The sequence below is a fragment of the Papio anubis genome, unplaced genomic scaffold (assembly GCF_008728515.1).
Source record: "Papio anubis isolate 15944 unplaced genomic scaffold, Panubis1.0 scaffold75, whole genome shotgun sequence".
Classification (NCBI taxonomy): Eukaryota; Metazoa; Chordata; class Mammalia; order Primates; family Cercopithecidae; genus Papio; species Papio anubis.
In genome coordinates this window covers 54,429-81,599 of record NW_022167723.1, presented here as the reverse complement: position 1 = coordinate 81,599, position 27,171 = coordinate 54,429, and the positions used below count along the sequence as shown (strand labels likewise).

Here is a 27,171-nt window from a genome sequence, read left to right as displayed (position 1 = left end):
CTTCCCAAAGTACTGGGATTACAGGCATGAGCCACCATGCCCGGCCTCCATTTGGTTTTTATGCCAGCCCTGAGACAGGCATTATCCCAGCTTTACAGATGAGAAAACAGGTTTAAAACCAGTAATGTATGAAGCCAGGTTTGAACACAAGTTTGTTCATTTCCAAAGCTGATGTTTTGTCCCCTACTCAGAGGCTCCAAAATTGTGCAGAGATAGACAGCAGTTATACTTCTCTCCCAACCATCTGAACCTTTCTAAATCTGAAGATCACCTTTGGGAAACATGAGAAAGAGATAACAGAAAAGAGCAGTGGAAGAAGAATTTCAACATGAGGAAGGGATAGGATGGTGTGCACCGGAGTTTAGATCCCTGGTGGGAGATGGGGAAGAGCTGTCATCCTGTGTCATAGTTCCATTCATGGATGAGTTTGAGAAGAAATCAGCTGGGGATGTCTTAAAGGTGTTTAGGATTCCCAGGACCTTTTTTTAAATCCATAAAAAACAGAAAGCAAAAGACAAGTTTTAAAAACCTTTGAACTAATTCAAAAGAGGGCAAATCCTCAGGGCCTCTCCCAGGAGAGCTTGCAGTCAGAACTCTGGAAATGGATTGTTTTCTCAAGAATCATCCTCCTGATCAGCGCGTTGTTGCTCACTTAAGGATTTTGTCTCTAGGACTTGAGTGGCACCTTTCCTCTGGTCCTTTATTTTGTCACAAGTACCGATTGGCCCCTAGCCTGGGGCTTTTGCCTTTACTCAGTATGTTTTTTTAATTTATTTATTTATTTTTTTTAAGAGACCGAATCTCTCTCTGTGGCCCAGGCTGGAGTGCAGTGACGCAGCCACTGCTAACTGCAGCCTTGACGTCCTGGGCTCAAGAGATCCTGCCACCTCAGCCTCCTGAGTAGTTGGGACTACGGGTGTGTGCCACCGTGCCCAGCCAATTTTTAATTTTTGTTTCAGAGATGAGGTCTTGCTATGTTGACGAGGCTGGTCTTGAACTCCTGGGTTCAAGCAATCCTCCCGCCTCGGCCTCCCAAAGTGCTGGGATTACAAGTGTGAGCCACTGTACCCAGCCAGAATGTTCTTAAAGTTTGGGTAATTTTCAGGTGCATGTGTGTGTTTTATGTACAAATAAAGGACAAATGAAGGTCCAAATAAAAGACAAGTGAGGACTTTGTCTCCTTTATGATCTTTAGGAGCTTTGTCAGAGGGGACCTTAGAGGCGCCACTGATTCCCAACGTTTTATTTCTCACACGGGGATACTGAAACCCAGTGAGTCTTAAGCGTTTTCCACAAGATTCTGAAGTCACTCGGGACAGAAATGCAACTTAAAACCAGGCTGCCTGACCCCACATCCGCTAGGAGGAATGTGCTTCTTTCTTGTCTCAGTGGTTACTAACCCCCTCATGCCTCTGACTTGTTCTTCACCTGTAGATTCTTCAGAAACCAACCCCAGAACTCAAGCAGCAGCTGGCTGCTTTCTCCAAGCGAGTGGCCGGTGCTGTGACGGAGCTCATCCAGGCGGCGGAAGCCATGAAAGGTAGGCTGGATTCTCGTGTCTTGGCGGAGGGCAGCCCTTCCAGGCAGTGCTAATACAGCAGACTGCACAGAGGAAAAGCACAGCCTGCACGGGCCTTTAGCTGGCAAACGCAGCCGGGAATAGAGTGAGGACTTTCTGCAGGCAAATGGGTTTAGAGTTAGCTTGAAAAAGTAACATCCTCCCTGAAGCAACACTCTAGCCTTTGTATTAAGTGCTTCTACTTAAATGGTATCCTCCACCTAGAACTACTCACTTCCCTTAGGAGCCTCCCCATTTCTTTTTTGTCTGCATTTTCATTCATCAGGATATTTATTCTCCTTGAAATAATACTTCATATTTTGAAAATGATACTATCTGACAGCACTGTTTGGACACCCTTTATGCTTACATAGAAGCAGCCAACTCACCTGGGAAAGGTCTTCTCACCAATTTCCTTTACTTTGAATTAAGGTGAGGGGTCATTCCTCCTGGGTTCCAGGGAGAAGAGAATGGCAAATTCCTGTGTGACCTACAGCATAGTCTAGTGTCTCCTGAGGATGCTTACTTATATTCGTGAGCTTTAAGTTCAAAGTCAAAGCAAGGCTCAAGCCTTGGTCCATGAGATCATTTTTGAAGCTGCCTGGTGACTGCCCTGTGGTAGGGCCTACACACAACTGATTTAGAAAACCAGGATTAGCATCCCCACCCCCATCCAGATGGCCTTTATGAGAGACCGAAGGAAGGTTCCTTAGGACAATGCAGGTCAGGCTCCTGGAGCCTTCATGCATGCAAATCCAGATATTGTTTGTAATTAAGCCAGTGCCCTGAGGTCTGCAGCTACCAAGAATCACTTTCTTTTGGACTGATTCTAGGAACAGAGTGGGTGGATCCAGAAGACCCAACTGTCATTGCAGAAACAGAATTACTGGGGGCTGCAGCATCCATCGAAGCTGCTGCTAAGAAGTTAGAGCAACTGAAGCCAAGAGCAAAACCAAAAGTAAGTGTTCATTTATGGTTGGCTGTCCGGTGTCAGTGGGTTCTTCCAGTGGGTGGCTGTGAAGTGGAGCGAGGAGTGCTGCAGGGAGCTTGACTCCTTCCTCATGGTCAGATTAGCAAGCAGAAAACCGGATCTACCTGCCCGGCACTGCTTTAGAGTATGGGGGAAAAATGGCTCATGAGTCTAAGTTAACCACCCAGAAAAATACCTCTGTGTGTCCAAAGGAAGAATTGGGGCATTTGCAGTCTTGATTTAGTTCCATTGTCTAAAGCAGGTATTGGATGCTTTCTGTCGGAAGTTGCTGTGACTGGAGAGGAGATTGTTAGCCTCCAATTTTCTGGTTTCTCTTTTGCTTTTTACAAAGAAATAGCACTGCTGGGAATCAGAGGGCAATGAGAACTTCAAAAGTGCACCCATTCCAGGCTTTTTCAGTGTATGCTGGAGGTGATGGGTAGCTGGTATGTTTTTTCCACCTTTGTTTGTCATGTAGATAAATGTTTAAAACTTAAGATTATAGGATATGTGAAGAGAAATAGCCATTTAAAGGAAAGAGATACTTTTAGATTAGGCAGGAGGAAGGACGCTTTCTAAGTAAAAGGATGACGAGCTACTGCTGTCTGCAGGGGCAAAGCCCCCACCCTGTTAAGCTGATACCTCCTACCCCACCTTCCATGGCTGTCTTCAGCAGGAAAATGGTAGAACCAGAGGAGGCCCCTTTTTCTTCCTATTCAAGTAAGTCCCTGGTGTGGTGCATTGTAACTCACCTATTTCCAAGGACCCAGATATATTAGGAAATAATATTTGGCTTTTCCCCTCGAAAAAGGGCTGGATTCCACCAATTTAAGTATACCTAAAAATTTACCTATTTTTGTAAGACCAAGGGATGGAGTCTGGGCCCTGAAACAGATCAGACCACTCAAAAGCAGTGCCTGGGCCAGTATAGTGTATGAAATAAACAGACTGAGTCTGTTCAGCTTGGGAACATTCTTAAAACTTTCGAGTGTTCACAACCAACCTCCTAATAGTCACTCTGGACTTGGTAAAGGCACGTAAACATTTTCTCATCAAGATGTAACTTAAGGATTTGGGCTTCTGATTTTGGGGTTTACTAGGGTTCTCTCTGCTGGCCTCTACCTGAGAGTCTTGGGTTGCCTGATATTGCCGAGTTTTTCTTGCAAACTTAAGAGCCAAGTGTGGGTGTTGGGACAACTCCATTTTCTGGTTATGCCTTTGTTTGTGTTTTGTCAGTCAAGTTAATCGTGAATGAAAAGTGTACTTTAAACTTAAGAGTCAACCATTAACTAAGATTTAGAGGTTTGGTGCATAATGTTTTTCCATTTCCTTGTCTGATGTATCACGAGTGGCCTTTCTTGGGGAGGACTCTGTCCACTAATGCCGAAGCCATGTCAGTTGACACATTTGTTCTCCTGGAGAATTAGCCTGGTGCTAATTTAACATTAACACTTCCCCATATTCTAAGAGCTCCTGTCTCAATGTCTTTCTCTTTGTCCTTCCGCAGGGTCCTTCTGAGCTCTTGTCTGTCCCTGAATCCTGGTTTCCCCGTCTGGTCTTTCACTTCACGATTCCAGATGGGAAAACAATTATTAAAGTTCCTACCCCATAGGATTATGGTTATAATAATAAGATAGCATAAGAACACTGCCTGACATACAGTGAGACTCAGTAAAGAGTAACTATATCACCATTATTATCACCATCGTCACTGAAAATGTGTGTCTGGGACTTTTTCCCCAGGAAATGCCTGAAAACAGAAAGCTCACATTGTTCAGTTGCCAAGCATGTGCCAGGCAGTCTTCTAGGTACTTTATGAGAGTCACTCATCTGATCCTTTCAAAAAGTCCATTAGAATCAGAAGCACCAACAGGCGAATTACCTTGCCACGGTCAGAGCACCGTCACTCAGTTGGGAGGGCTATGTATGGCCCTGGGTGGCAGTTTCAGTCCATACCAGTCCGTTTCCCTACCCCATTGTCAGAGAAGGCTGGTCTAGTCCCACAAGGGCCATTTGTACTTTATGTGTGCCCTTTGAGCTACTAATCCCACCTCTGGGAATCTCTCCTGAGGAGGAAATCCAAGAGGGGAAGAAAGTTGTGTGCCTGTGAGAGGGTTGTCCCTTGCAGCCTTGTCTGTAGTAATGAGCAGTTGGATGTGGACCAAGTGTCTCCTCGAAGGAATATTATGCAGCTATGAAAAATAATGGTTGCTAGGACTGTGTAGCATGAAGAAAATGCTCATGGTATAACAGAAAGGATGCAGAATTATATACTCATTATGATTACAACTCTAAAAGCCCACAGATGAAAAAAAAAATAAGTAGGGAATGTACAAGAACGAAGATGGAATTGGGATGATGGAAGGGTCTGTATTTTAACATTTTATAAAACAAAGGTTTAAAAATAACCGCACCTTAAAAATTAATGGTGACTGCTGAAGCGGGCCAATGAGGACTCCCTACAGTACTCCAGGATCATATAGCCTTTGTGTTTGCATTGAGGATTTTTATAGGAAGGCCAAGGAATCCTTTGGCCAAGGTCAAGGTTACCACAACTGATGATGTGAATCCTTTGTTTGAGGGTTCCTACCTTAGGTCACTCTCATCATATTAGGAAGGGTGGTGGGTACTTCTAGAATGCTTTACAATGGTCTGAAGTCTTTCTCTGCCTAATGACCAGAGGCAGACATTATCTATGAAACTGTTTTGGAAAACCTTCAACCCAAACCATAGTTTTTGTGCCTAATAGGGCAATCCACATTGCAATAACTTTTGCATGAAATAAAATATCCTCCTTGCCTTTATATAGGAGTTTATTTCCTCAATTGAAAAACAGTAACAACAATCTGCACCAAAATCAGCCAGTCTTTTGAGGTTAATCACCTCTCTCCATTCTCTCCTAAAATGTTAAAAAAAATCCTCAGGGTACTGTAAGTAAACAATTGCTTATTACATCCCTATAACCCTACCCTCGCACACACACATGCCCTCTGTATATGGATGTATTCACACTGCTTTCAGGAAGAGTTTGGGGAGGGACAGTAATTTTGTCAAAAAATGCTCTGCTCAGCACATTCTCAGGTTGCCTGTTTTTAAAGGAGAGGCTCATGGTTTATGATGATGATTCTGGTATATTTCCACCTCAGGCTCTTAAAACTTAAGCATCACTGTTTGCCTGGAATCTCCCAGACATGCACTGTTGAATCCGCTGTTCACCTGGGGAGTTGAGAATGTCAGTGAGCGCTGGTGCATGTGCTGACAGTATTGTTAACGGCGCCGTTTCCACACCTGCAGGCAGACCTGTGCTCCAAAGACAGGTATCGGAGTTGCTGCAAAAGTGACCACCCCCTGCAGCCGTAACCTTCAATACTGTGCCTAGTCTCGAGCTCAGTCAAACCTGGATGCCTTTTCTGCAGGCCTCTGTGTGATATGTTTGATATATTAGGTTGTTATTTAATCCAACTATATATCAAACATATTCCTACAGTGTCTTGCCCTGTCTCCGGGGGTTCCTAATAAAGTTTATAAGGCAACAGGAAAGAACACGTTAAAATCACAAGTAGATTTAGAAGACGGAGCACTCATTACAATTCATGTTATCTTCTATTTCTTCTTGTAGCATTTGAGACCTGTGTCAGTATTACTAGATTATTTGCTTATTATAGAAACAAATAATAAGTGTTGATGTTTCATAAGAGCCTGGGGTATTTTGTGCGGCTTAGTTTTGTGCAGTGATGAATCCTTAAGGAATTCAGTATGCTCAGTGGAAAAAACGGTTCCAACCCATGTCTATGAGACATAAAATAAAGGTCAGGATTATAGCCTCAAACACATCTAGATTTATATTTCATTTTGGTTCATTTTTATCCTGATCTTCAATTTAGAAGTTCATGTCAGGGTTTCAGCAAAAATTCAAGGAGCACAAATCAGTTTTCTATAACTTCCCTTTCCACTCACAGTAACAATGTATAAAGCAAATCCACTATACCAGCTGCATGGATACTGAGTCAGTGAGCTTTATACAAACCTTGGATATAGGACTAAATGTATCTCATGAAGGTAATATAATGTTGACTGAACTCTTGAATTTCCTGTTATAGGTGAACTTGTCAGTGGAGGTTGGTAATATTTAGAATAAGCCAACAGGCAGAAAGTAATTTCATAGCCTAATTGACTGTGGCAGGAAGTTTGGGATTATGATATAGAAAACATATTTTCTGGTACATAACAGCCTTCTTTGGTTGGTTTTGACCTCTTCCTTATAGAAAAGCCTGTGAAGTATGTGTGAGTTCATTCTGAGTTCTCTCAACAAAATATTTTGTGAGCACTGCTTTCTGGGAAGAGAACTACTGTGCTCATAGCTCAGTGTTGTGGAGGAGAAAAGGTGTGAGCAAGTGGTTTAAACAGGTCAGTCATGAAAGCTTCCCCTTACTGTGTCTAGAAGTCATTGCCACATTGCTTACAAGTGAATGCGTAGTGACAGGGTTGCCAACAGCAGCATCAGAGAGGTGATGACACGGGAGAGGGTCCTGTGATGTTGGAGTCCTGGCTTCTGGAGCTACACAATGGAACCTGTCTCCGGAATCCTTCTCCATTGAGAAGCGATCTGTGTGTGTCAGCAGGTGCTCTGTCAGGCGGGTTTCAAGATGCTGCCCCAGTCAGTCCCTCCTTCACACAGCTGGAGAACACTGGTTTTGGTTTTGAGTCCAGTTACATTGTTTGACTGAAATGGCAAATGGCCATGGAAAAGAGACAGCAAGTTATTACGAACAAAGAAAAGCATGGTTTCAAAAGGACCTGCAGATGAAGCCCATTTGTTTGAATTGATGTGATTTTCTTGTTTCTTTGGGTGACTTTGTCACTGACCAGCATGTTCTCTGTAGTGATAAATGTGGTGAAGGGAAAAAGGAACCAACTGTTCAGGGAGAAGGACAAATACAGCATTTTCTATATGGCTGCACATGGGCTTTGAGTGGCACTCATTGGTTCCAGACCAGGAGCATACAAGGTGTGAAAAGCAAGTATGGAGCCGGGCGTGGTGGCTCACACCTGTAATCCCAGCACTTTGGGAGGTCGAGTCGGGCGGATCATTTGAGGTCAGGAGTTGGAGACCTGCCTGACTAACATGGTGAAACCCTGTCTCTACTAAAAATACAAAAAAATATAAATAAGCCGGGCATGGTGGCACACACCTGTAGTCCCAGCTACTTGGGACTGAGTATGCTTGAACCTGGGAGGAGGAGGTTGCAGTGAGCTGAGATCATGCCACTGCATTCCAGCCTGGGTGACAGAGTGAGACTCTGTCTCAAAAAAATAAATAAGAAAAGTATGGGAGACTCCCCTCCAGGGTAGACCAGTAGGCCCTTGTCAGACCCTTCACAGACACATAAAGGGGCTTAAGATGTAGGGAGTTTATCTGATAAGTCTTGGGAGAAGAACCCTGTTATCTTTGTCTGTACTTTCTATATTGACATTCAAGGGCCCATAAACAGAAACAGTGATGAAAAGATGATTCCAGTGGCATTGCTTTTCATTTTGAAAACAAAAATAAAGCAATGGATACTGTGGGAAGACGAATCCCAAGATACTAATCAGGCAAGTGCGGATCTTTTCCAATGGACAGTGCATGAACTCGTGCGTATTCCTTGGGTGCAGAGGGTGTGGTCCCTCCCCAGGCACAGGCACAGCCATTCGGCAGTTTCTTTCTCAGTCACCCATCTTGCCTGTTTAAGGTCTCTCCGGAGCTTTCCCTGAGACAAGGCCAGCTGTCCATGCTTGGCTCTTGGCAGTTCCAGTTGTTCTGGGAGGTTTACCTTTTGTTAGAACTAGTAAAGGTGGCATTCCTGAAGCCACCCCATCCATGGGTCCTCCAGAAGAGAAGCTGATCTAACCCTTGCACAGTTTGGGGCTTTGCATACAGGCTAAGGCCTCCCTCAAGGCACCTCTCAGTTCAATACCAGAAGCAAACTAGTAGCAGCCAAACTTGCAACCAAAAAAAGAGAAATGTGGCTGCCTGCTCCACTCTGGCTTCCAACTGGCAGGAAAATGCCTCACTCCTGTTGTGGGAGTTCTAGGCCTTGGCCTCCTTTTTTCCCTCAAGGACATTTAAATTAAATGCAAAATGTTCACACTTTGAAAAATATATAGCCAAGAGGATTTTTAAAAAGTTTCTGATGCACTATGACCTTATTTTTAGTAGCAGGCGTTCTGCAAGACTCTTGAGTAACGCAGAGCAAAGGCTGAGACCCCGCTGGAAAGACGACACCGGGGTGATTCTTCAGTTTGTGGAGCCAGTTGTGAGAAGGGCAACCGTTGTGTTTTTAGCTCTCAACAAGGCATTCCCTCAAAGGAAGTTTTCAGGGAGGAAGGCAAGGCCTTTGGCCATCTGCTGTGGGTGCCTTATGCTCCTTCACCTTCAAGTTCACTGGGGAAAGGAACTCCTCTGGGGGGTTACAGGGCGTAAAGAAATAGGCCAAGGAAAAGACCATGGGTGGACATTCTCTTCCCCCGCCCAACACTTGCCCGGGACCTGACAGGGACAGTGAGCAGGGGAAGTGGGTAAGGATGTTGAGGAGCAGGGGCAGTGGGGGATATTGAGGAGGAGGCCAAGACAGATCAGAAGAGAAAAAGGAGTTCCTGCTTATTTTAGTCACCGCCTTCTAAGAGAAGTTTAATTTGGAACTGTCCATGTCTAGGCAAAAGGACCAGGAAGGTTGAGTTGCTCCTTAAGTGACAAACAGAAAACTGAGTAACTGATACCTGGAGAAGGGCAGCGAAGACCCCACAGTCACATGGTCAGAGTACAAAGCAGTGACTACCACCCAGATTGTCCCACTCCTGGTGGGGTGCTGAGAGAGAAGCTGGCGCCCATCTGTGCTGTTTGTTACTTGACGCTTACTGATTTGTGGGTTTTACTTATAATTAATTTAGGCTGTAATCAGAAATAGCAAGAAGAATTTTTGTTAGAATTATGAGTACATAACAGGGTTTAGACAGAGGAACAGATTCATTTAGCCCCAAATCTGAAAAAAACAATTTTTGATAATGAAATTAATTGCTAATGGTTTTTGAGCATCTCCTATGAGTCAGCCATGCTTTACATATATTAATCATGTACTTGTAATGACCCCATCAGGTAGGTTAGGAGGGGAAAGTAGGCTTAGAAGATGAATGAATTAGTCTGAAGACCATGTTCTCAGAATCCATGAAAGGCCAAACGCCAAAAGGAAAAATGAGGAAAGGCTGTCCCTTTTCCCTCCTCCTTTTACCTTCTCCGCTTGCCATACCACTTCCCCTACCACCACCATTTCCTCTTCCAGGGGACATACAGCTCCTGAAACTTTAAACCCATCAGAGCAAACATATAGGGGTCTCAAATACTCTCCCAAGTGGGAAACGGGAAGGGAGCCAACCCAATATGTAGCCTTTCCCAAGAGGGATCTCAGCAGGCCCCTGCCTTTTTAAAGGGTGAGCAGGGAAGAGGTCAACTACAGGGTGCTCAGACTTTTCTAGAAGCTACCAAAAGGCCCAGGTGGGGATAAATCTATCCTCTGCAAGAGTTGGCCAGACAGCCCAGGAAAGACGATTGCTAAGAGCTGGTGGGCACCTGGCCAAATAGCCTTTTCAAGTGGAGGGGAAGGGGGAAAAGAACAGTGTATCAAGGGAGAAGATAGATTCAGCATGCAGAGGCAGCAGCAAACACCTTCATTAGGCAGAGTAGATGCTTAGTTTGTACATCTGTTCACTCTTTTTCCCAGTGCTGTCTTGTTAAGAGTGCCTCTTGGTAAAATGCCACTGTGTTTACATTTGTATGTCTAATATGTATGTACATTTTACATCATGTATGACTAAATGTCACAAACTGTGAATTCTAGTTGAGGGATGCAAGTAGAGTGTACAATTAACAACCCACGGCCTTAAACGGGGCAGGAAGCTGCTCATAGCTGTGTGTGCATCTGTCCACCATGGCTCAGGAGTGGATGCTAATGATACGGATGCTTACTCTACGTATTTCTCCTTCTCCAACCTTGTGCATTGTGCTCTGGCTGAACTCTGGAACTTGGGAAACTCGTTTTGAATGGATATATTCATTCAGCAAATGTTGATCATCACATGGGCTCCTCCGCCTGATTTTGTGCTAGAGAAACATAGGTTGAATAAAACACAATCTTGCCCTGGAGGGGATCACAGGCTGGTAGGATTAAGTTAACTGGTGTTTGTTTTCCTGAGTCCAGGCCAGCATTTCCTACAGAGTAGTGTGTAACCACCTCTGTAAGAAATACAGAGTCCTGGCTCCCACCTCAGACCTACCAAAACAGCGTCTGCATCTTTACACCAGATTCTCAGGTGATTCTGCAGCGAGGGCTATCCATTTGTTTGGTTTTTGAGGGTACGTAATAGGTATATATATTTATGGGATACATGAGATGTGTTGATACAGGCATTAGCTTGTTCTCACACCACTAAAATAGACATACCCAGGACTGGGTGATAAAGAAAAGGTTTACTGGACTCACAGTTCCACATGGCTGGGGAGGCCTCACAATCATGGTGGAAAGTGAAGGGGAAGCAAGATACGTCTCATATGGTGGCATAAGACTTATTCACTATCACGAGAACAGCGCAGGAAAGACCCGCCCCCATGATTCAGTTACCTCCCACCAGGTCCCTCCCATGACACGTGGGGATTCTGGGAGCTACAGTTCAAGATGAGATTTGGGTGGGGACACAGCCAAGCTATATCAGGCATGCAGTGTGAAATAAGGACATCATGGAGAATGGGGTATCCATCCCCTCAAGCATTTATCCTTTGTGTTATAAACAATCCAATTACACTATTCTAATTACTTTAAATTGTACAATTAAGTTATTGACTATAGTCACCCTGTTGTGCTATCACATAGTAGGCCTTATTCTATTTTTTTGTGCTGATGAACCATCCCTACCTCCCAGCCCCTCACTGCCCTTCCCAGCCTCTGAGAACCATTCTTCTATGTCCATGAGTTCAATTGTTTTGATTTTTAGATCCCACAAATAAGTGGGAACATGCAATGTGTGTCTTTCTGTGCCTGGCTTATTTCACTTAACATAAGGATCTCCAGTTCTAGCCATGTGGTTGCAAATGGCAGGATCTCATTCTTTTTTGTGGCTAAAGACTATCCTGGTTTAATGAAACTATTATCCTGTTTAATGAAACTATTTTCTTAAGTTCCTTGCTTTAGCTTGATGCCAGTAGTTCTAAAGAAATATAAATAGCCACATGCACAGGAGTAGTCATAATGTTTAAAAGATTTTAGTGGGTCTTTACATGATCCAATTGCTGAAAGAATGAAAAAGCCAGAAGTGAGGATTCCATTGTCCCCTCTGTAAACCAGAGGGGCAGACCTGACGGACCCTGGTCAGGTCAGTAACGTCTCAGCTAAAGAGGACCTTAAGACACCAATGAACTGAGCCTCTCTGGTGAAGAGGTGGGAATGAGAGCTCCGTGAGAGGGGCCCAGCCTCCACATTCTTCCCCAGAGTCACTGTGCACCACGTTGCTCCTCTTAGTCTCCCAGTCTCTCAGCTGCAGTGGGGACTGTTCCATTAACAAATTCTGCATTTTCATTGTGATTCTTTTATCTAGGAAAGTCCTTTGAAGACCAAGCGAATTCTGTTTCTCTTCTTGTGATGTGGTTAAATGTGTGTCCTTCCTACCTTCTCGCTTATTCCATTCTGCATGCTGCTGGGAGCTGGAACTGATGGGTCACCTGGGTTTTTGACCACGTCTCCTTGGCTTGGGGAGATCCCATTTTCTCTAAGGCTAGAAGTTGTATGGTATGAGGACACATTAAGTATTGGTGTCTGATTTCAGCAGTAGAGATAGGGTGGGCAGTGCATCTTAGTCATAAACCTGGCATACAGGAAAATAGGGACCAGCAGTCAGAAGGCAGGTCTCATCAGGATACTCTGCCCAAACTGTAGCATCTAACATTAGCCCTCCATCCCTGTGCCATCCCAGTCATCCTTTCTAGAGAGAATCTCTAATACTTTCTAATCAGAGCAAATGTCTCCCAGAGATAAGGCCTTCTGCCGTGTCCGATTTAAAGCATAGTGATGTTACGGAAAGAAAAATGAAAACTCATCAAAGAGCATTACAATAGTTGCCATTACCAGAAAAATCTGTGGCTGTCAAAAATATTTCCAAGTTGAATATTACAAGCATGTATTTAAAAAAAAAAAAAAAAACCTCCCAGGCAGCGAAAGATGTGGGAGAGGCTCTTAAAATCGGTTGTGATGAGATTATCCTATCGTATCTACCCCTGCTAAAGATTTAGCGCTTAATTTTAAGGAAATTGCATTTTTTAAAATCTTAAAATTTGGGAAACCGAAAATCTGACAGAGTATTCCACACTGTAAAGTGGACTCGGGCTTGGAACCCATAGTGTAGTTGAGGCCACCTGCGACAAGAGCATGGGAGACTTCAGGAGCCGCCGTGAAGAGCTCCCACGAGCCTCCGTTTCCTCATCTGCAAAATGAGATGAGGAGTTTGGAGTCAAAAATTCTGTGATTTCCCTAGTGCTTTAATCTGTTATGTGCCTGACATTCTTTGGCAGAATGAATTTCCAGAAAAGCTCTTAATCTCAAGGTTATTAAAATATACATTTTAAATATATATTATTTATATATTTAATACGTATAAATTAGAGCCTACTGTAATTTATTTGTGGACTACACAAGAGTTCCTTTTATGCGAGAGTGTCTTACGGCAGATCATTTCTGTATTTCAGTCACCAAATTCTATACTCCACCAATCCAAAATGAGTCCAGTAGAACTAAATTCATTTCTGTCCTAAATACTCTTAGAGCAAGACTTGGTCAGCATTAAGAAACAGTGCACAAGTTCTGTCTCAGAACTTCTGAAATGCCGCCATCATTCAGATCCACTAGAAGTGCAAAAGAAAAAGGATTAGCACCTTTCATGGTTCAAGATATGGCATTAAGAATGGAGAACTGGAGAAGAATTGTATCCCTCCTGTCTGACGTTTCACACGGGAGCGTTAGCAAGCTGACTTTGAACCTCTGGCACAAACCATTCCTCACGGATACCCTAAGGGGCGGCTTCGGCTAGTTAGAGTGCCTTATTTTGGAGTGAGATTTAGGTTTGATTCTGGTTTAGATTCTTCATGCTGCCACATCACCTTGGTCCAATAATCTACCTTCCTGAGCCTGGGTTTTCTCACTGTAAAAATAAGGATAAAGATAATTCCAATATTAGATTTTTTTTTTTTTTTTGGTGAGAAGTCATTGTATGTAGAAGTGCCTAACAAAATACTTGGTACACAGTAGGCACTCTTAAAAATGTATTACTGTTGGCACAAAGTGTGAATGTCTATAATGCCACTGAATTGTACACTTAAAATTGGATAAAAGGGTAAGTTTTGTGTTACATATATTTTACCACACATACAAAGAGAATATTACTGGTCCTGGCCATCATCTCTCAATGCCTGAAAGGTACCAGCCACATCTTCAACACTGTGTGACCTGAGGGCAGCTTAACCAAATTGACCTTGAGTCATGGAATATTACCACACAGGTCTAATCTGACCACCCCACCTCCCACCCCCCACAAAACTGTGGTGCTCCAACCCATGCAGCCTGGGACCACAGTCTTTATACTTGTCCCACTTCTCCAAAGCTTCTCTTCAACTTCTTGAGTTGTTTTAGCAGCAAAGGAGATGGTGGTGAATGTAGAGCAGAGCCCTAACGGTCTGATAACACCTACACAATAGTGTCCAATGTTCTCCCCAAGGTGGAGCCCGTGCCTCGGGTGTCCAGGGGACAGAACAAGCTCCACCTTGATGTCGTGTTGCCCTGGTTTCTTTTTCACCACTGGGCAGTCTGTGCTTGGTCTATAACTGTCTCAGTGCTCAGCCACAGAAATGCCAGTGCTGTTTGGCTTTAATTTTTACCCAGAAAAAAGATGACTTTTGAGAAGTGATACCCATCTTTCCTTTTTTAAGTCCATTTTTGAGGCTTCGGCTCTGGAAGAGAGTGAGTGCTATGATACACTGTTTTGATTTTATTGTTTTGGTTTTGGTTATTGATGTTGCTAAAACCATTTGAGTGTATTTTATTCACAGTGAATGTATATCTTTAAAGATTCTGTTCCAGAAAATGAGCCTGTCTTTGAATTTCCCGATTTCAAATTTCTGTGGGTGTCACGCTAACAGCTTTTTCCTTTTGGAGTCAGGGGGAAGGGGCTGCAGGTGGAGAGGCAGCCTGACCTTTCTATCCTGGTGTTGCTGTTGTACAACAATGTCAGTGTATTAATACTTAACGTTAAGTGAAAGGGTAAATTTTGTGTTATATATATTTTACCACACATACAAAGAAAAGTATTGCTGTGTCTGGCCATTGTCTTTTAATGCCTGAAAGGTACCAGCCACATCTTCAACACTGTGTGACCTGAGGGTGGCTTAACCAAATTGACGTAGAGTCCTGGAAGTTAGCACAGGGGACCTGTAGTCTGCTTCTTGTTAAGGAACCATCCCATTTCAGGTGTGGTTTGTCAACAAAAAACAATAGGCAGGTGAAGAGCCAGGTGACCCGGCAGTAAGTAGTTTGGAAGAAAGAGCGCTTTGTGGATGTGAATTGCATGTGATGCTGTTTTCTTTTGGTTATAGCAAGCAGATGAGACCCTGGACTTTGAGGAACAGATCTTGGAAGCTGCTAAATCCATTGCCGCTGCCACAAGCGCCCTGGTCAAATCGGCCTCAGCAGCCCAGAGGGAGCTGGTGGCCCAAGGAAAGGTGGGTAAAGCTGCTGACCACATGGGGGACACTCATGCCTCTGAGGGCTCAGGAAAAGAGCTACAAGCCTTTGTCCTGTCCAAGGAAACACATGCAATACCTTCCCTCCCTGAATTGCCACTCTCTGTGCTGACCGACTGAAAACTACAGAATTCAGACCAACAGAATAAGAGGTTTGGCTTCTGGGCCTCTCATCTGCTTCTTGTTAAGGAAAGCATCCCATTCCAGGCAGTGATTGGGGCCTGAATGAGACATTTATATTCCCACTGTACATTAGGCTACGTAAAGATGTAAACTGTCATATTTTCCTGGTGGGCCACTCTAGAAGCACCGCAGTCGGCGGCTTTTATGATACCACTTTCCAGCTCCAAAGGGCTGCGTTTGTTTTCAGGACTGGAGAGCTGAATACTGGCCAACTTTGCAGTTAGCACTTTCCTGAGTCTGCTGGTGAAAGGGCCAGTCAGATTTTAATTCTGCAGTTTCTTCAGCTTTATCTTTAGTCACCCATTTGATCTACTTTAGCATAAAAGTATAGTTGTTTTTCGAGGATTCAAAGGGTTATTAGTACATTAGTAATTCTGGATATGGAACAGTCTTCTGATTTAACATATTGCATGTGTCTTGTGATTTACATACACATGGAACCATCCTATCCACACTGGCTTTCAGAGAGCCTCTCAAATGGAGAGGCCCCACAGAAAGCTGACCAGTCGTGGGTTTGGAAAATGTGGTCACCATCATTGTCATTCATTTCTGTTTGATATTAAAAGGCCTTTGCTATCAGCGTACAGATAGGTGGAGGCAAGTTGTGTCTTGACTCGAGAACTCACACTACAGACAGGAAGGTTGTGCCTGACCATAGGCCGTGCATCTTCTTCCAGGAAGTCTTTTGTGAGCTCAGCCACAGCTTAGTCCAGTCTACATACCTTGAATTCTCTTTCTAAACCATTGTGTTGTATGTTATTCAGTATTGGTCCGTGTCTGTCTCCCCACCTGGCACATAAGCTGTTCTCTCCATCCTTCCTGTTGATCCCCTGTAGAGCCAGCATTCTGCCAACCTTGTCCTTCCTGTACTCAGCAAGTTCTTGTTGGCTGGTCAACGTGTAAAGACCACAAATGTGTCATTGAACAGAACATCCTATGTCAAAAAAAAATCCTGGTTATTTCAACATTCATAAAGGGCTATGTGTCCAACACATTGCTTAGATACTAGAGAATCCAACTTGGATATGGCAGAGTCCCTAACTGCCCTCCAAGGAACTTGTGTTCAAGCATTTAAAAAGTTGGTGACGGAGGTTCAGCCAGACTTGGGTGAACTATAGGATTATAGGCAGGACCTTGGAGTTTTACCTGACATTCAGCAAGCCCTGATATGACCCTGTCATTGTTTACACACCCCCAATTTCATATTCAAATTGAGATACTCATCTCTTACCTCATCAGGCACGTCCCACAAGCTTGAACGTATTTCCTACTGTCGCTTCTCTCTCTAGCTGTGGACAGAAAATGTTCTACTTGCTGCTGTGATTTCTAAATAGAAACAGAGATCTGTATTTCTTCCAGCCTCTTAATTTCTCTCCCACCCCTGACAAAATGGTATTTCCTTAAGACCAGGGTCTGCACTCAATTGTACCAGAGGGAGGTACACCACACTTTTTTAACATCATCTGCCAGAAACACAGTGTGGTTTTCAGGGTCAGTAATTGGGAGAGATTTAGATTTCCCTTAGACGATGAAAAAAGGAGGCCTAGTGGCTCCCGCATTTGAAATGGAGAAAGCTCGGCAGAGGAGTAAGTGTAGAAAGACAGCCCCAGGCCATCATTCCTGAGACGTTTCCCAGAAATGCAGTACCTGGCAGCTAAATGGAGCCATTCTTAGCATTTCCCATTTCCTCTTGGTGGCGAAACTTGCCGGGATGTGCTATGCAATCTTGGCATGGCCTGCGTCCCACATGAGAAAGGTTGCTCCCTTCTTAGGCCTGTGCTGTTGGCAGGAGGCACCAAGTGGGGTGCACGTCTGGTTCCTGAGCAAGGTGTGGGGACGAGGGGCTGTGACCACTGGGGCTGCCTGCCCTCATGGCCAATTTCTCGACTCTCTTCTCTAGGTGGGCTCCATCCCTGCCAATGCTGCAGACGACGGACAGTGGTCACAGGGGCTGATTTCTGCTGTGAGTTGCCTTCTCCTTCCTCCCAGTTTGCTTTTTGGGTCCCCTGAGGGAGGTTTGGGCCTTGGGTCACTTCTCTGTTGACTGTCCCCAGGCCCGGATGGTGGCGGCTGCGACCAGCAGTCTCTGTGAGGCGGCCAATGCCTCTGTTCAGGGACACGCCAGTGAGGAGAAGCTCATCTCATCTGCCAAGCAGGTCGCCGCTTCCACGGCTCAGCTGCTGGTGGCCTGCAAGGTGAAGGCCGACCAGGATTCAGAGGCCATGAGGCGGCTACAGGTAATGGTCACTGATGCTGGTGGGAAAATACTCCTGTTGGAGCGGGTAAGTGTCACCAAAGGGGACAAGCCTCACTTCCTTGGCATGCCCCACCAGGCCTTCCATCAGCCAGCTCTGTCCACATTGCAGCCTCATCTACTGCGTGCGTCCATGCATCCTCCACTGTTGCCCCGCCAAGCTGCCATTCTCCGCGTGTGCCTTCTGGTCTCATGCCCTGGGGCCCTGCTCCTCACCAGCCCAACCCAGCAGACCCCTACTTGTCCTTTGTGACTCATCTTCAAAGTCCTCTGTTCTGGGAAGCCCTCCCTGACTCCCAGTGTCTGGGCAGCTTATCCCTCTTCTGTTGTTTGAGAGCCCCTAGGCAGACCACTCAGGTTCCCATCACATGTTACCACTGCAGGTCTGTCCGTGAGCAGCTTGTGAGCCTCTTAGATGCAGATACCACACCTTCATCTGTGCCTCTCACATGTTACTAACTTGGTGCCTGCTTCAGAGGAGGCCTTCAGCCAATGTCTGCTACAGAAGGGAGTAAAGGAACTGAGATTATATGAGATTGTGGCTGCTTCCCAGAGCCCAGAGAACATGTTAGGAAGGTAACAATCAAGTCCTTCCCAAAGCAGATACATTTTCCTGATTGCTTGAATTGTAAAAATATTTTAAACACAATAAAAGAAATGCTTAAATGAAAAAAAAATCACACGGCCCCCAACATCTTCATATATCAAACGTTATCATTGTTTTCTGTTCATTTTTATCTACATATAAAATATTGTCCAGTTGTAATCATGGCAAGATACATTCTGCTTTTTCACTTAACATTTTATCATATGTATTTTTTCCTTGAAGATAAGGCTTCATTAACTTCTCTATGCAAAGCTAGCTGGCCCATTCTTCATGAGTTCCATTTTTAATGATTGCATGATATTGCATCAACTGATTACGCCAGAATTTCTCTATACGTTGGACATTTTGTTTCCAATTTTCAAGTTTTTTTATTATAAGTGTTAAAATGCAGATCGTCTGTATTGCCAAAAGTATGTTTACATCAGTCATGAAGCAAATCATAAATGGCAGAAATGTTTGAATAGTTCTACCAAAGCTCAGAACTCTTGTTTTACTGTAAAAGGCCTAAAGTGCATTTCTGTTGTTTTGGACTCTTGAGTCCCTCTCTGACCCACCTCCCTCACCTTTATTTGATACCTGGGATAAACCCAGGGAAAAATTGAGGAGCTGTGTGTTTGTGAATATGTGATTTCTGGGTCTGGGGCACATTTGTGAGGAAAACATCCTGAGTTAAGAGACCTGGTTCAGGTCCTGCTTCTGCCATTTTTTAGGTGTGTAATCTTATATAAATCACTGAAAACTTTTCAGGGGCTTCATCTGTAAAATGGGGATAGAGCCATCCACACTGACTCTTATGAGGGTCAAATAGGAGAATGGATATGACAGTGCTTTGTTAGGTCCTAAGGATTTACACAGATCGAATGCAGCATCGCTCTTGTTCCCATCATTACCGATTTAACTGGATGCTGCAGTGTTGTGTTTGAGCCCCTTATAAATGACTCAGGAGTTCCCTGGGGCTAGATGGACCTAGGTGCAGATCCCAGATGTAGAACTTGCTAGCTACCAAATCTTAGGTTTCTTTTTTTTTTTTTTTTTTTGAGACGGAGTCTTGCTCTGTCGCCCAGGCTGGAGTGCAGTGGTGCAATCTCGGCTCACTGCAAGCTCCGCCTCCCGGGTTCACGCCATTCTCTGGCCTCAGCCTCCCGAGTAGCTGGGACTACAGGCGCCCGCCACTGCGCCCGGCTAATTTTTTCTATTTTTTTTTAGTAGAGACGGGGTTTCACCATGGTCTCGATCTCCTGACCTTGTGATCCGCCCGCCTCGGCCTTCCAAAGTGCTGGGATTACAGGCGTGAGCCACCGCGCCCGGCCCAAATCTTAGGTTTCTTAACCTCAGTTTCACATCAGAAAAGCAGGCTAAAGATTTCTGACCTGATAAACCCTCTGGCGAATACGCACATGGTGATTACTTGTCAAATATTAATTGGTTCCCTTCCCATCCTGTGCAAGCCCTCATAGTTTGCATTGGGCTCTTGAGTTCACAGACCAGGCTGGGCAGTTAACTTTGAATGAGAAGAACTCTCAGCTTTCTGATGGCAAACCCTCAAGCACAAACCTTCAACCCTGAGGGGGCGCTGGACAAGAAATACGAGAGGTTTAATGAAGCCTTAACCACTTTTAGAAGAAAACTCCAAACCTCAGCTGGCATGTCCCTGGGGACATGCTTCATGAGCATTAAAAATAAGCCAATACAGGCAACAGCCCTTAAGGAAGACCGAAAAGCTCTTCTTTACCTGTCTCTAGCAATCGCTCCATCTTAAGAGCCTGTGGTGCAAAGCCCAGCTGAGACCCTAAAAGTACGTGCACAAGGCCATAGTTACTGTGAGGCTCCCAGCCCTTCCACACGAGGGTAGCCCTTCATTCCCTCAAAGCCTTCAGTGAGCACCAACTGTGGACAGCCACAGTGCCGCTGCTGGGGATGCAGGGATTCCAGTCACCGTCCCTGCCTTCAAGTTGCTGACTATCCAGGAGGGGACAGCCAGCCACAAGCATGATAAAGGCTGCAGTGATGCCGGCACAGCACACTCCAGGCACACACAGGGAGAGGGTGTGGGTAGAGCTAAGGGAGCCAGGCGGAAGTGATGTCTGCGCCAAGTCCTCAAGTATGTGCTAAATCAGATGGAGGCAGGGGAGTGGTTTTCCAGACCAAGGAGGCAGAACTCAGGCTTGCCTCTGTTAACACACGTATCACATTGCTGGAATCATTTATTAAACATTTACATAATTATAATTCCCCTCAAAAATGAGTGTTCCTTGAGGGCCAGGCACTTTGTCTCATTCATCTGTGAGTGTCCAGTCCCAGTGTTGGTAGACTCCATGGATGGATGGACAGACAGATGGGTACTCGCTGGCTGGAGAACTTCATGTTGTAACTGGATAATCAGTTGACTCACAGTCTCACAAACTGTACCTTCATGTCTATTCTTGCCGGGCCCAAATGGCTGTTTCTAATGATATCATGTATGTTTTGTTCACTCTCCAGGCGGCAGGAAATGCTGTGAAAAGAGCCTCAGACAATCTTGTCCGTGCAGCCCAGAAGGCAGCATTTGGCAAAGCTGATGATGACGATGTTGTAGTGAAAACCAAGTTTGTGGGGGGCATTGCTCAGGTTTGTAATTGAATCAAGAATAGTGTTTACTTCCCGAGGTAGGTGTCAGGTTATAACAGAGAGACAAAAGAACAGTGACTTCAAGATGAAAGTTTATTTCTTCCTCATGTACCAGAGACGGTGTGGTGTTCCCTTCGTGTCTGAGAGCCAGGTCCGTCTGCCTTGCTATTTCACCATCCCTGAGATGTTACCTTTGGCCATGTGGTCCATTTGGCTCAGTAGCCCCCTCAGCTTTCCATCCGGCAAGGAGGGGAGGCCATGACCCTAAGCTGCAGGCATTACTTCCTCTCACATATGTTGGTCAGCTCCCTGCACAGGAGGCTGGGCAATGTCGTATTCTTTTTTGAGTAGCATTTGCCTAGATAAAAATCAAGGATTCTATTGTAGAAAAGAAGAAGAACAAAAATGGAGGACAGCAATATTATTTAAATAAAATACATTTGGAGCTACTGCCCGCTCCAGACATTGGGCTCTGCAGAGAAAGCATGCTTTCCCTCTCCCAGCACTGTTACAAGAGCAGTTGGGATTCTGACTTAGGCAGGATGACATTTTCATGCATGGGAGTGAGGAGAAAGCTCTAGGAAGTCAGGCTTGCACTTTTTGATGTGTGTCCATCTCATAAATCCATTTTAGGGGGCTGTTTTATTTGTCCACACCAGGAGCACTGAAGTTACTCAAGCCCCATGCCTGCCTTAGCTCTTCCTGAAGCACGCCCTGTGTTTGGCTATGCACTGCATGTGTTTTTACCAGAATGTGTTTCTCATGAGAAGTTTCACAGCAAAGGGGCTCTGATCAAATAAGGCTGGAGAATACTGCATTCAATAACCCCGCCCTGGTAATGATAGTCATTAGCCTAGGAAAGGCTCTGGAAAGCCAGGAAAGGAACTGACTTTGCTTTTTTGAACACAACTTTCCCTTTTCACACAATACCTGTTAGCAAATCTTCCTCAGATCACACCTTAAAAGCATGAAATAAGCATTTGAGGGCCATCTGGTGGTTCAGGGTTCCGCTTTAGCTTTGCCCATACCTGGACCAGGTCTTCCTCCACTGGCTGGGTGACTCCAGACAAGTGGACCTACATCGCTCAGCTTCAGATTTCTTCTTGGAAAAACAAGACTTTCAACTGGGCGTGCTTCACAGAGCAGCCACTTCAGTGAAGAGTATTTGCACCAGAGCCTGGTACATAGGAAGGCTGTAGTAGATGTTTGCTGTTAAATCACCGGGCAGACCGAGCATGTTTTCATGGCTCGGCTGGGTCGTTAGTCTCAAACCCCAAACAGTGACAGAGGCTGGTCTCCAGAGCCAAGACTGTTCCTGATGTGCTGCAGTGCCCCATGGTCACGGGAGCCGTGGAGCTCACATGAGCACTGGGGTGTGGGGAGGGTTTTCTAGAAAGCGTTAGGTCCATCCAGCTTGTTGCTTTCTTTCTAGATCATCGCTGCCCAGGAAGAAATGCTAAAGAAAGAGCGAGAACTGGAAGAAGCAAGGAAAAAACTGGCCCAGATCCGCCAGCAGCAGTATAAGTTTTTACCCACCGAGCTGAGGGAAGATGAGGGCTAAGGTGCGCGCCCAGATGGCAAGTCCCAAGGGATGGCCCTGGCTGAACTGGACAGTGTTCCTGAGAGGCTGGGCACTTACCTGGAAACTGCCCACCTCCCCCCGGGGTGAGCCTGGAGCCCTGCGTGCTTGTTCTCACATCTCTGTCCCGTCGGCACCGGCTGCATGATCGTGATGTCACACGGTACAATGTCCTACCCACAGCTCCTCTGCCGCCTCCCCTCCTGCCTCACTGTGTCTCAGGAGAGAGGGGTGCACATTTCGTGGACTGTTACCAACAAAGAAAAGTCAGTATTATGTCGTTCTCAGACACGTTTGCTTTTGTTGGTCCTTCTCTTAGGCCTGCTCCTGGACCTCTTTGTGGCACTGTAACAGGGACAAAAATCATTGATGTCATAGAATACTCTTCTTCCTCTCAGGAGAAGACGGAAGCTGGAGTTGGACATGGTTCATAAAAGCCAGAAACAAACCCGTGTGGACTCCGGGAGGGTGACTGAGGTCCTCCTTCCATGTCTTGAGCACTGGCTCACCCAGGGGGTGAAAAATTCCCGCTCCTGTTTGCACGCTTTCTTGCCTCCGTGTGTAAGCTCCTTGTACAACCTAGACCCATCTTGTATTTTGTGGCTCAGAAAACTGAACAATTATTTTTTCCCTCCATAGTCCAAAGGGCAGAGTTGTGGGAGGCCGTCCGGGCTTGGTGAGCAGGGGCTATAATAAAATCTGTGGGCTCCTTCCTCTGCAGAGGCTGTTTCAGTTCATACAGACTCATCCACACAAACCCACGGCTCCCATTTGACAGTCAGTGGAACGCTCGTCTCCTGAGTGTCCAGGGTGGGGATTCTGCTGGCATAAAGAGCTTCCTCAGTGAGTCATCTTTAGGTCCCACGCTGGTTTCTATGCCTTCAGAATGGTCACAAGCCCGGATTGGAAAGCATCTGCTTACAAACCTGTCACCTGCCCTCCAACCCAAGACGCCTTTTTTTCTGTCTTGATATTTAGAAAATCTAAATGCATCCTAAAATCAATGTGAACCTTTAACAAGATAGTTTTACTTATTATCACATAAGTGAAGACATAAGATTTTTTCAGAGTTCATTTTCTGGATGTCACACGTCCACAATTTTGTATTTTTCCCCTCTTTTCTTTCCCCTTTTCTTTTCAGAGCCCTCCCATGGGAAGGGCACCGGAAGCCCTTGAATTTACCCTTAATCTGCGCCTTTAGCCAAGGCAGTGCATGGAAGATGAATGGCTTGACAGAGTCTAATGCCAGGGAGCAAGAGTGTCTGAAAATTCACAGTGGGGGAGGTAAAAGTTAACGGAAGTACATGATTTACAAAACTGGTAACAGTTAAAGGCACTCACCCTCTGCCTCTCTTTCTGGTGTGCTGTCGTGTCTCAGACTCCATCCACACTATAGTTTCAAAGTTCCACCGACGGGGGAAAGTGGGTGCTTTGGTCCTTCAAAGATGTCACCTTTCGACCTTGCCTGATGATCTTGTTTCACCAGATTCTAGCCCATGTCATGGTTTTAAAATATATAAACTTCTGACAGCTTCCCGTAAGTTACTTGTAAGTGCTTGCATGTATTAGAATTTTTTTTTCAGACCAGTGAAGTTAGAGAAAAGACACTGTAAAGGAAAAGCAAGTGAGAGAGTGTGTAGGACACTGACAGTGTGTGGGTACCAGTTCTGAAGAGGAGGGGAGCTGCTAGAGCCCTAGCCTCTTGGGGAAAAGCTGGCACACCCTTGGCTCACTCTCTTTAAGTGGAGCTGATCCAACACCTTATGCCTGCCCTGGCTGGACACTGAGAGGAGGGGCACACGTGCTTCCAGAGACCCTCAGAAGTCAGACCCCAATGCTCAGAGTCACCATGTGTTAATGGCCTCCTGTAACAGGGCTCTGGGGAGCCCCTCTGTGGCCCAGCCCACCCCACCCTCTGCTCTTCTATGCTATGCCCAGGGCAGCTGCCCTCTTCCGCCTGTCCCCCGTCACATCCTGGAACCCCAGGACCGAGGCAGGGGCAGGCGGTGAGTTCTCCCACCCTGCCTCAGAGTCGTTTAAAACCTTTACTGCATTTGATACCAGAAAAACCTCCAGAGACAAACCAAATGCAAAGGCCTGTCCTTTACAACTCTAAAGAACAGGCGTCGAAGAAAGTTTATTTTTGTAGGAGCTGTATAAATACTCACCTTTCTGGAGTCATCCAGTGCTGGGAGCTTTGGGGAGTTTGGTTCTCAGTTATCACCTGGTGTGGTCCCAGTTTCTCATCTGTCCTTTCCTCATCCACCCTGCTTATGTGTATGTGAATGGCCTCGTGGCCGGCATGGTGGTTTCTCAGTTCATAAGATGGTTGAAGGGCCATGCCTTGTCTGGGTGTTATTTAATAAGCATTACCGCAGTGTCCTCAGTTGGCACTGAGGGGGCCTTCTGGTTCTTCAAAGGAAAATCAGTAACACAGGCATGAGTTCATTTGGGAGTGTGAACTTCCAGAGCATCTAGGAAGGGAGTGGTGTCGGCGTAAAAATGGTCCCAGGTCTGGAGCACAGAAATGTGTCTGTGTGAAGAGGGAGCAGCTGTGTGGATGTGTTTCTTCTCACGCCCCTCTGCTCCTTGAGGGCTTTTTGAATCCTTGGGCTGATTTTTTGTGCCAGAAATTGCTGTTCCTGATGGCCAAAAGGGGAACCTGAAGTGGATTTCAGAACTGCCCAGTGACTTGAAAATTTGGATTTTACTTGGTTCTGCCTTTCAGAAGTCTTTAGATAGGGAAGCTAAGGTCATGTTTGGTGACATGAACAGCCCTTGTTTAAATTTTGCCGGTGTCCAGCCAGCTGTGGCCCTGGCCGTCTGTGCAGGCAGGTTCCTGAATTCCTGGTTGGCCCTGCAGTCGGTCATCGCAGTCCCTCCAGGTCGGCTGCAGAGGCAGCTGCCCAGCCTGCAACCTGTGCATGGGCCTTAAGAAGTGAGCTGCCTGCAGCCTCATGGCATATGCTTTTATCAGGGAAAACCCTTTGAGCTTCTCCTGGGTCTCACCTGCTTGCTTTCCGGCTGTCTTAGTACGTTCACAGGCAACTAAAGCCTGTTCCTAATTCATCAAAAATTATAACCAAAATTCACCATAGCCTGAGAGTAAACCCCACCTCCAAAGTGATGCCAAAGCCAGCAACACCTCATGAAGCAACCAGACACAGGTCAGAAGTGGTGAGCAAGCCATGGGCTCTGCTCCTGGGGAACTCGCAGGCTGCTCCCTGAGGAGCCTTGGTTTCCTCCCTGGCAGGTAGTTGCCAGAATCTTCTCTCCCAGCTTTCAGGTTCTGGACTCCGGAAAGGCTTCTGGGATTCTGGCCCTAAGACCCCCAGCAGAGACTATCTGCATGTTCCATTCTCAGATTCCTGAAGGAAAGGTACCCTCCGTTGACCGAGGGGCTGGCTGCTTCTGAGACTTACCAAACCCAAGAAATTTGGAGACGTTCACCTCAGGCTAAAAGGCAGTGGTCCCGAGTTCAGAAAGCAAAAGACCTTGACAACTGTGCTAGTAGTGGCTCTGGTCCTCTGTCTCCACAGTGCTGGCCTCTGCTGGGGAAGGCATCTTTCCCAAAGGTATCCCCAAGTACCATGTGGAAAATGTCCTCAGTCTGTTGCTCCATCTTTCTGAGCCTGTGCTTGGTATGTTATGTTTATGGTCATTACGGATGACTGTGTGCAGAGCTTCGGTTTTTTCTTTTTAAGCTACAAAGAAGAACTATTTCTTCTCAATAAAAAAGGTTTGGATTCGGCCTCTTCCTCTGAGCCCACCTCCCAGCCCTCCAGGGAGCATCAATGTACCTGAGTCACTTTATCTGCATCTCTTCATCCCACAAAACACGAGGCTGGGTCTCATTCAGCTGCCTCTCACCAGCCTTCAAGATCCAGAAGAAAACAGGAACGTTCAGCTCTGCCCTGTGTCCTGTCTAATCACATACATTAATTTATCTAACCACATAAGTTATTTTTTTTATTTGCCAGAAATAAACCTTTAAAGGAACAAACCTGTGTGGAGGACTCATGGGAACGGGAGGAAGGTGGACAAGAAGGGGGAGGAAACCGTCTTTATCGTGAGAGTAGATTTCCACCTTGAGGACTAGCTCCACAGTTACCAGAGCTATGTCAGGAGAGAGAGAGCACGCACGTGTGTGTGAGTGAGTGACAGACGCGAAGCCACAGGGTGCCAGTGAATTTCATGTAGCTTTGCTCACACAAGAGTTAACTTGGAGAAATTCCAGGAGCAGGCGTCCTGGACAAGTAGCTTGGGGACTTTTTGGCTTTACATACCACCTCTGTCGGAAGACTGCCCAGTTAAATACAGAAGTGCATATGGGATCATCTCCAAACTTGACCCAGGCCCTGACACAGGAAGGTTTAGGTTCACTTCTGACAGCTGAGGCCACAACTGCAATCCCCAGAGGCTGCCAGGCCCTCCTTCCTGTTTGGGAGTGGGAACTGCCAGGCCAGAAATCCCTGTTTGTGAGGGGCAGCCAGACTTAGAAAAATGTGAGGCATTTCTAATCTGCAAGAGGGGGTGTCAAAGAATCACCATAGCAACGAAGAGAGTCACTGCTGTGTCTAACAACCAATAAGATAATTT

General features: G+C 45.7%; 1 protein-coding gene across 3 annotated transcripts in view; it reads left to right on the top strand.

Moving 5' to 3' along the window:
- The window catches only part of LOC101009767 (talin-2), a 253,027-nt gene extending 226,452 nt beyond the window's left edge, over window positions 1-26,575 (top strand). For 2 of the 3 annotated variants that reach the window (XM_031662564.1, XM_031662565.1), the window contains 7 exons: window positions 1,435-1,540; window positions 2,392-2,516; window positions 15,196-15,321; window positions 17,426-17,488; window positions 17,580-17,807; window positions 20,868-20,993; window positions 22,426-26,575. In XM_031662564.1, the coding sequence (XP_031518424.1) occupies window positions 1,435-1,540; window positions 2,392-2,516; window positions 15,196-15,321; window positions 17,426-17,488; window positions 17,580-17,807; window positions 20,868-20,993; window positions 22,426-22,554 (903 nt within the window). In that variant the 3' untranslated portion in view covers window positions 22,555-26,575. The remainder of the gene's footprint in view (window positions 1-1,434; window positions 1,541-2,391; window positions 2,517-15,195; window positions 15,322-17,425; window positions 17,489-17,579; window positions 17,808-20,867; window positions 20,994-22,425) is intronic. The other variant, XM_031662566.1, reaches the window with a different exon arrangement.
- Window positions 26,576-27,171: the final 596 nt, after the last annotated feature.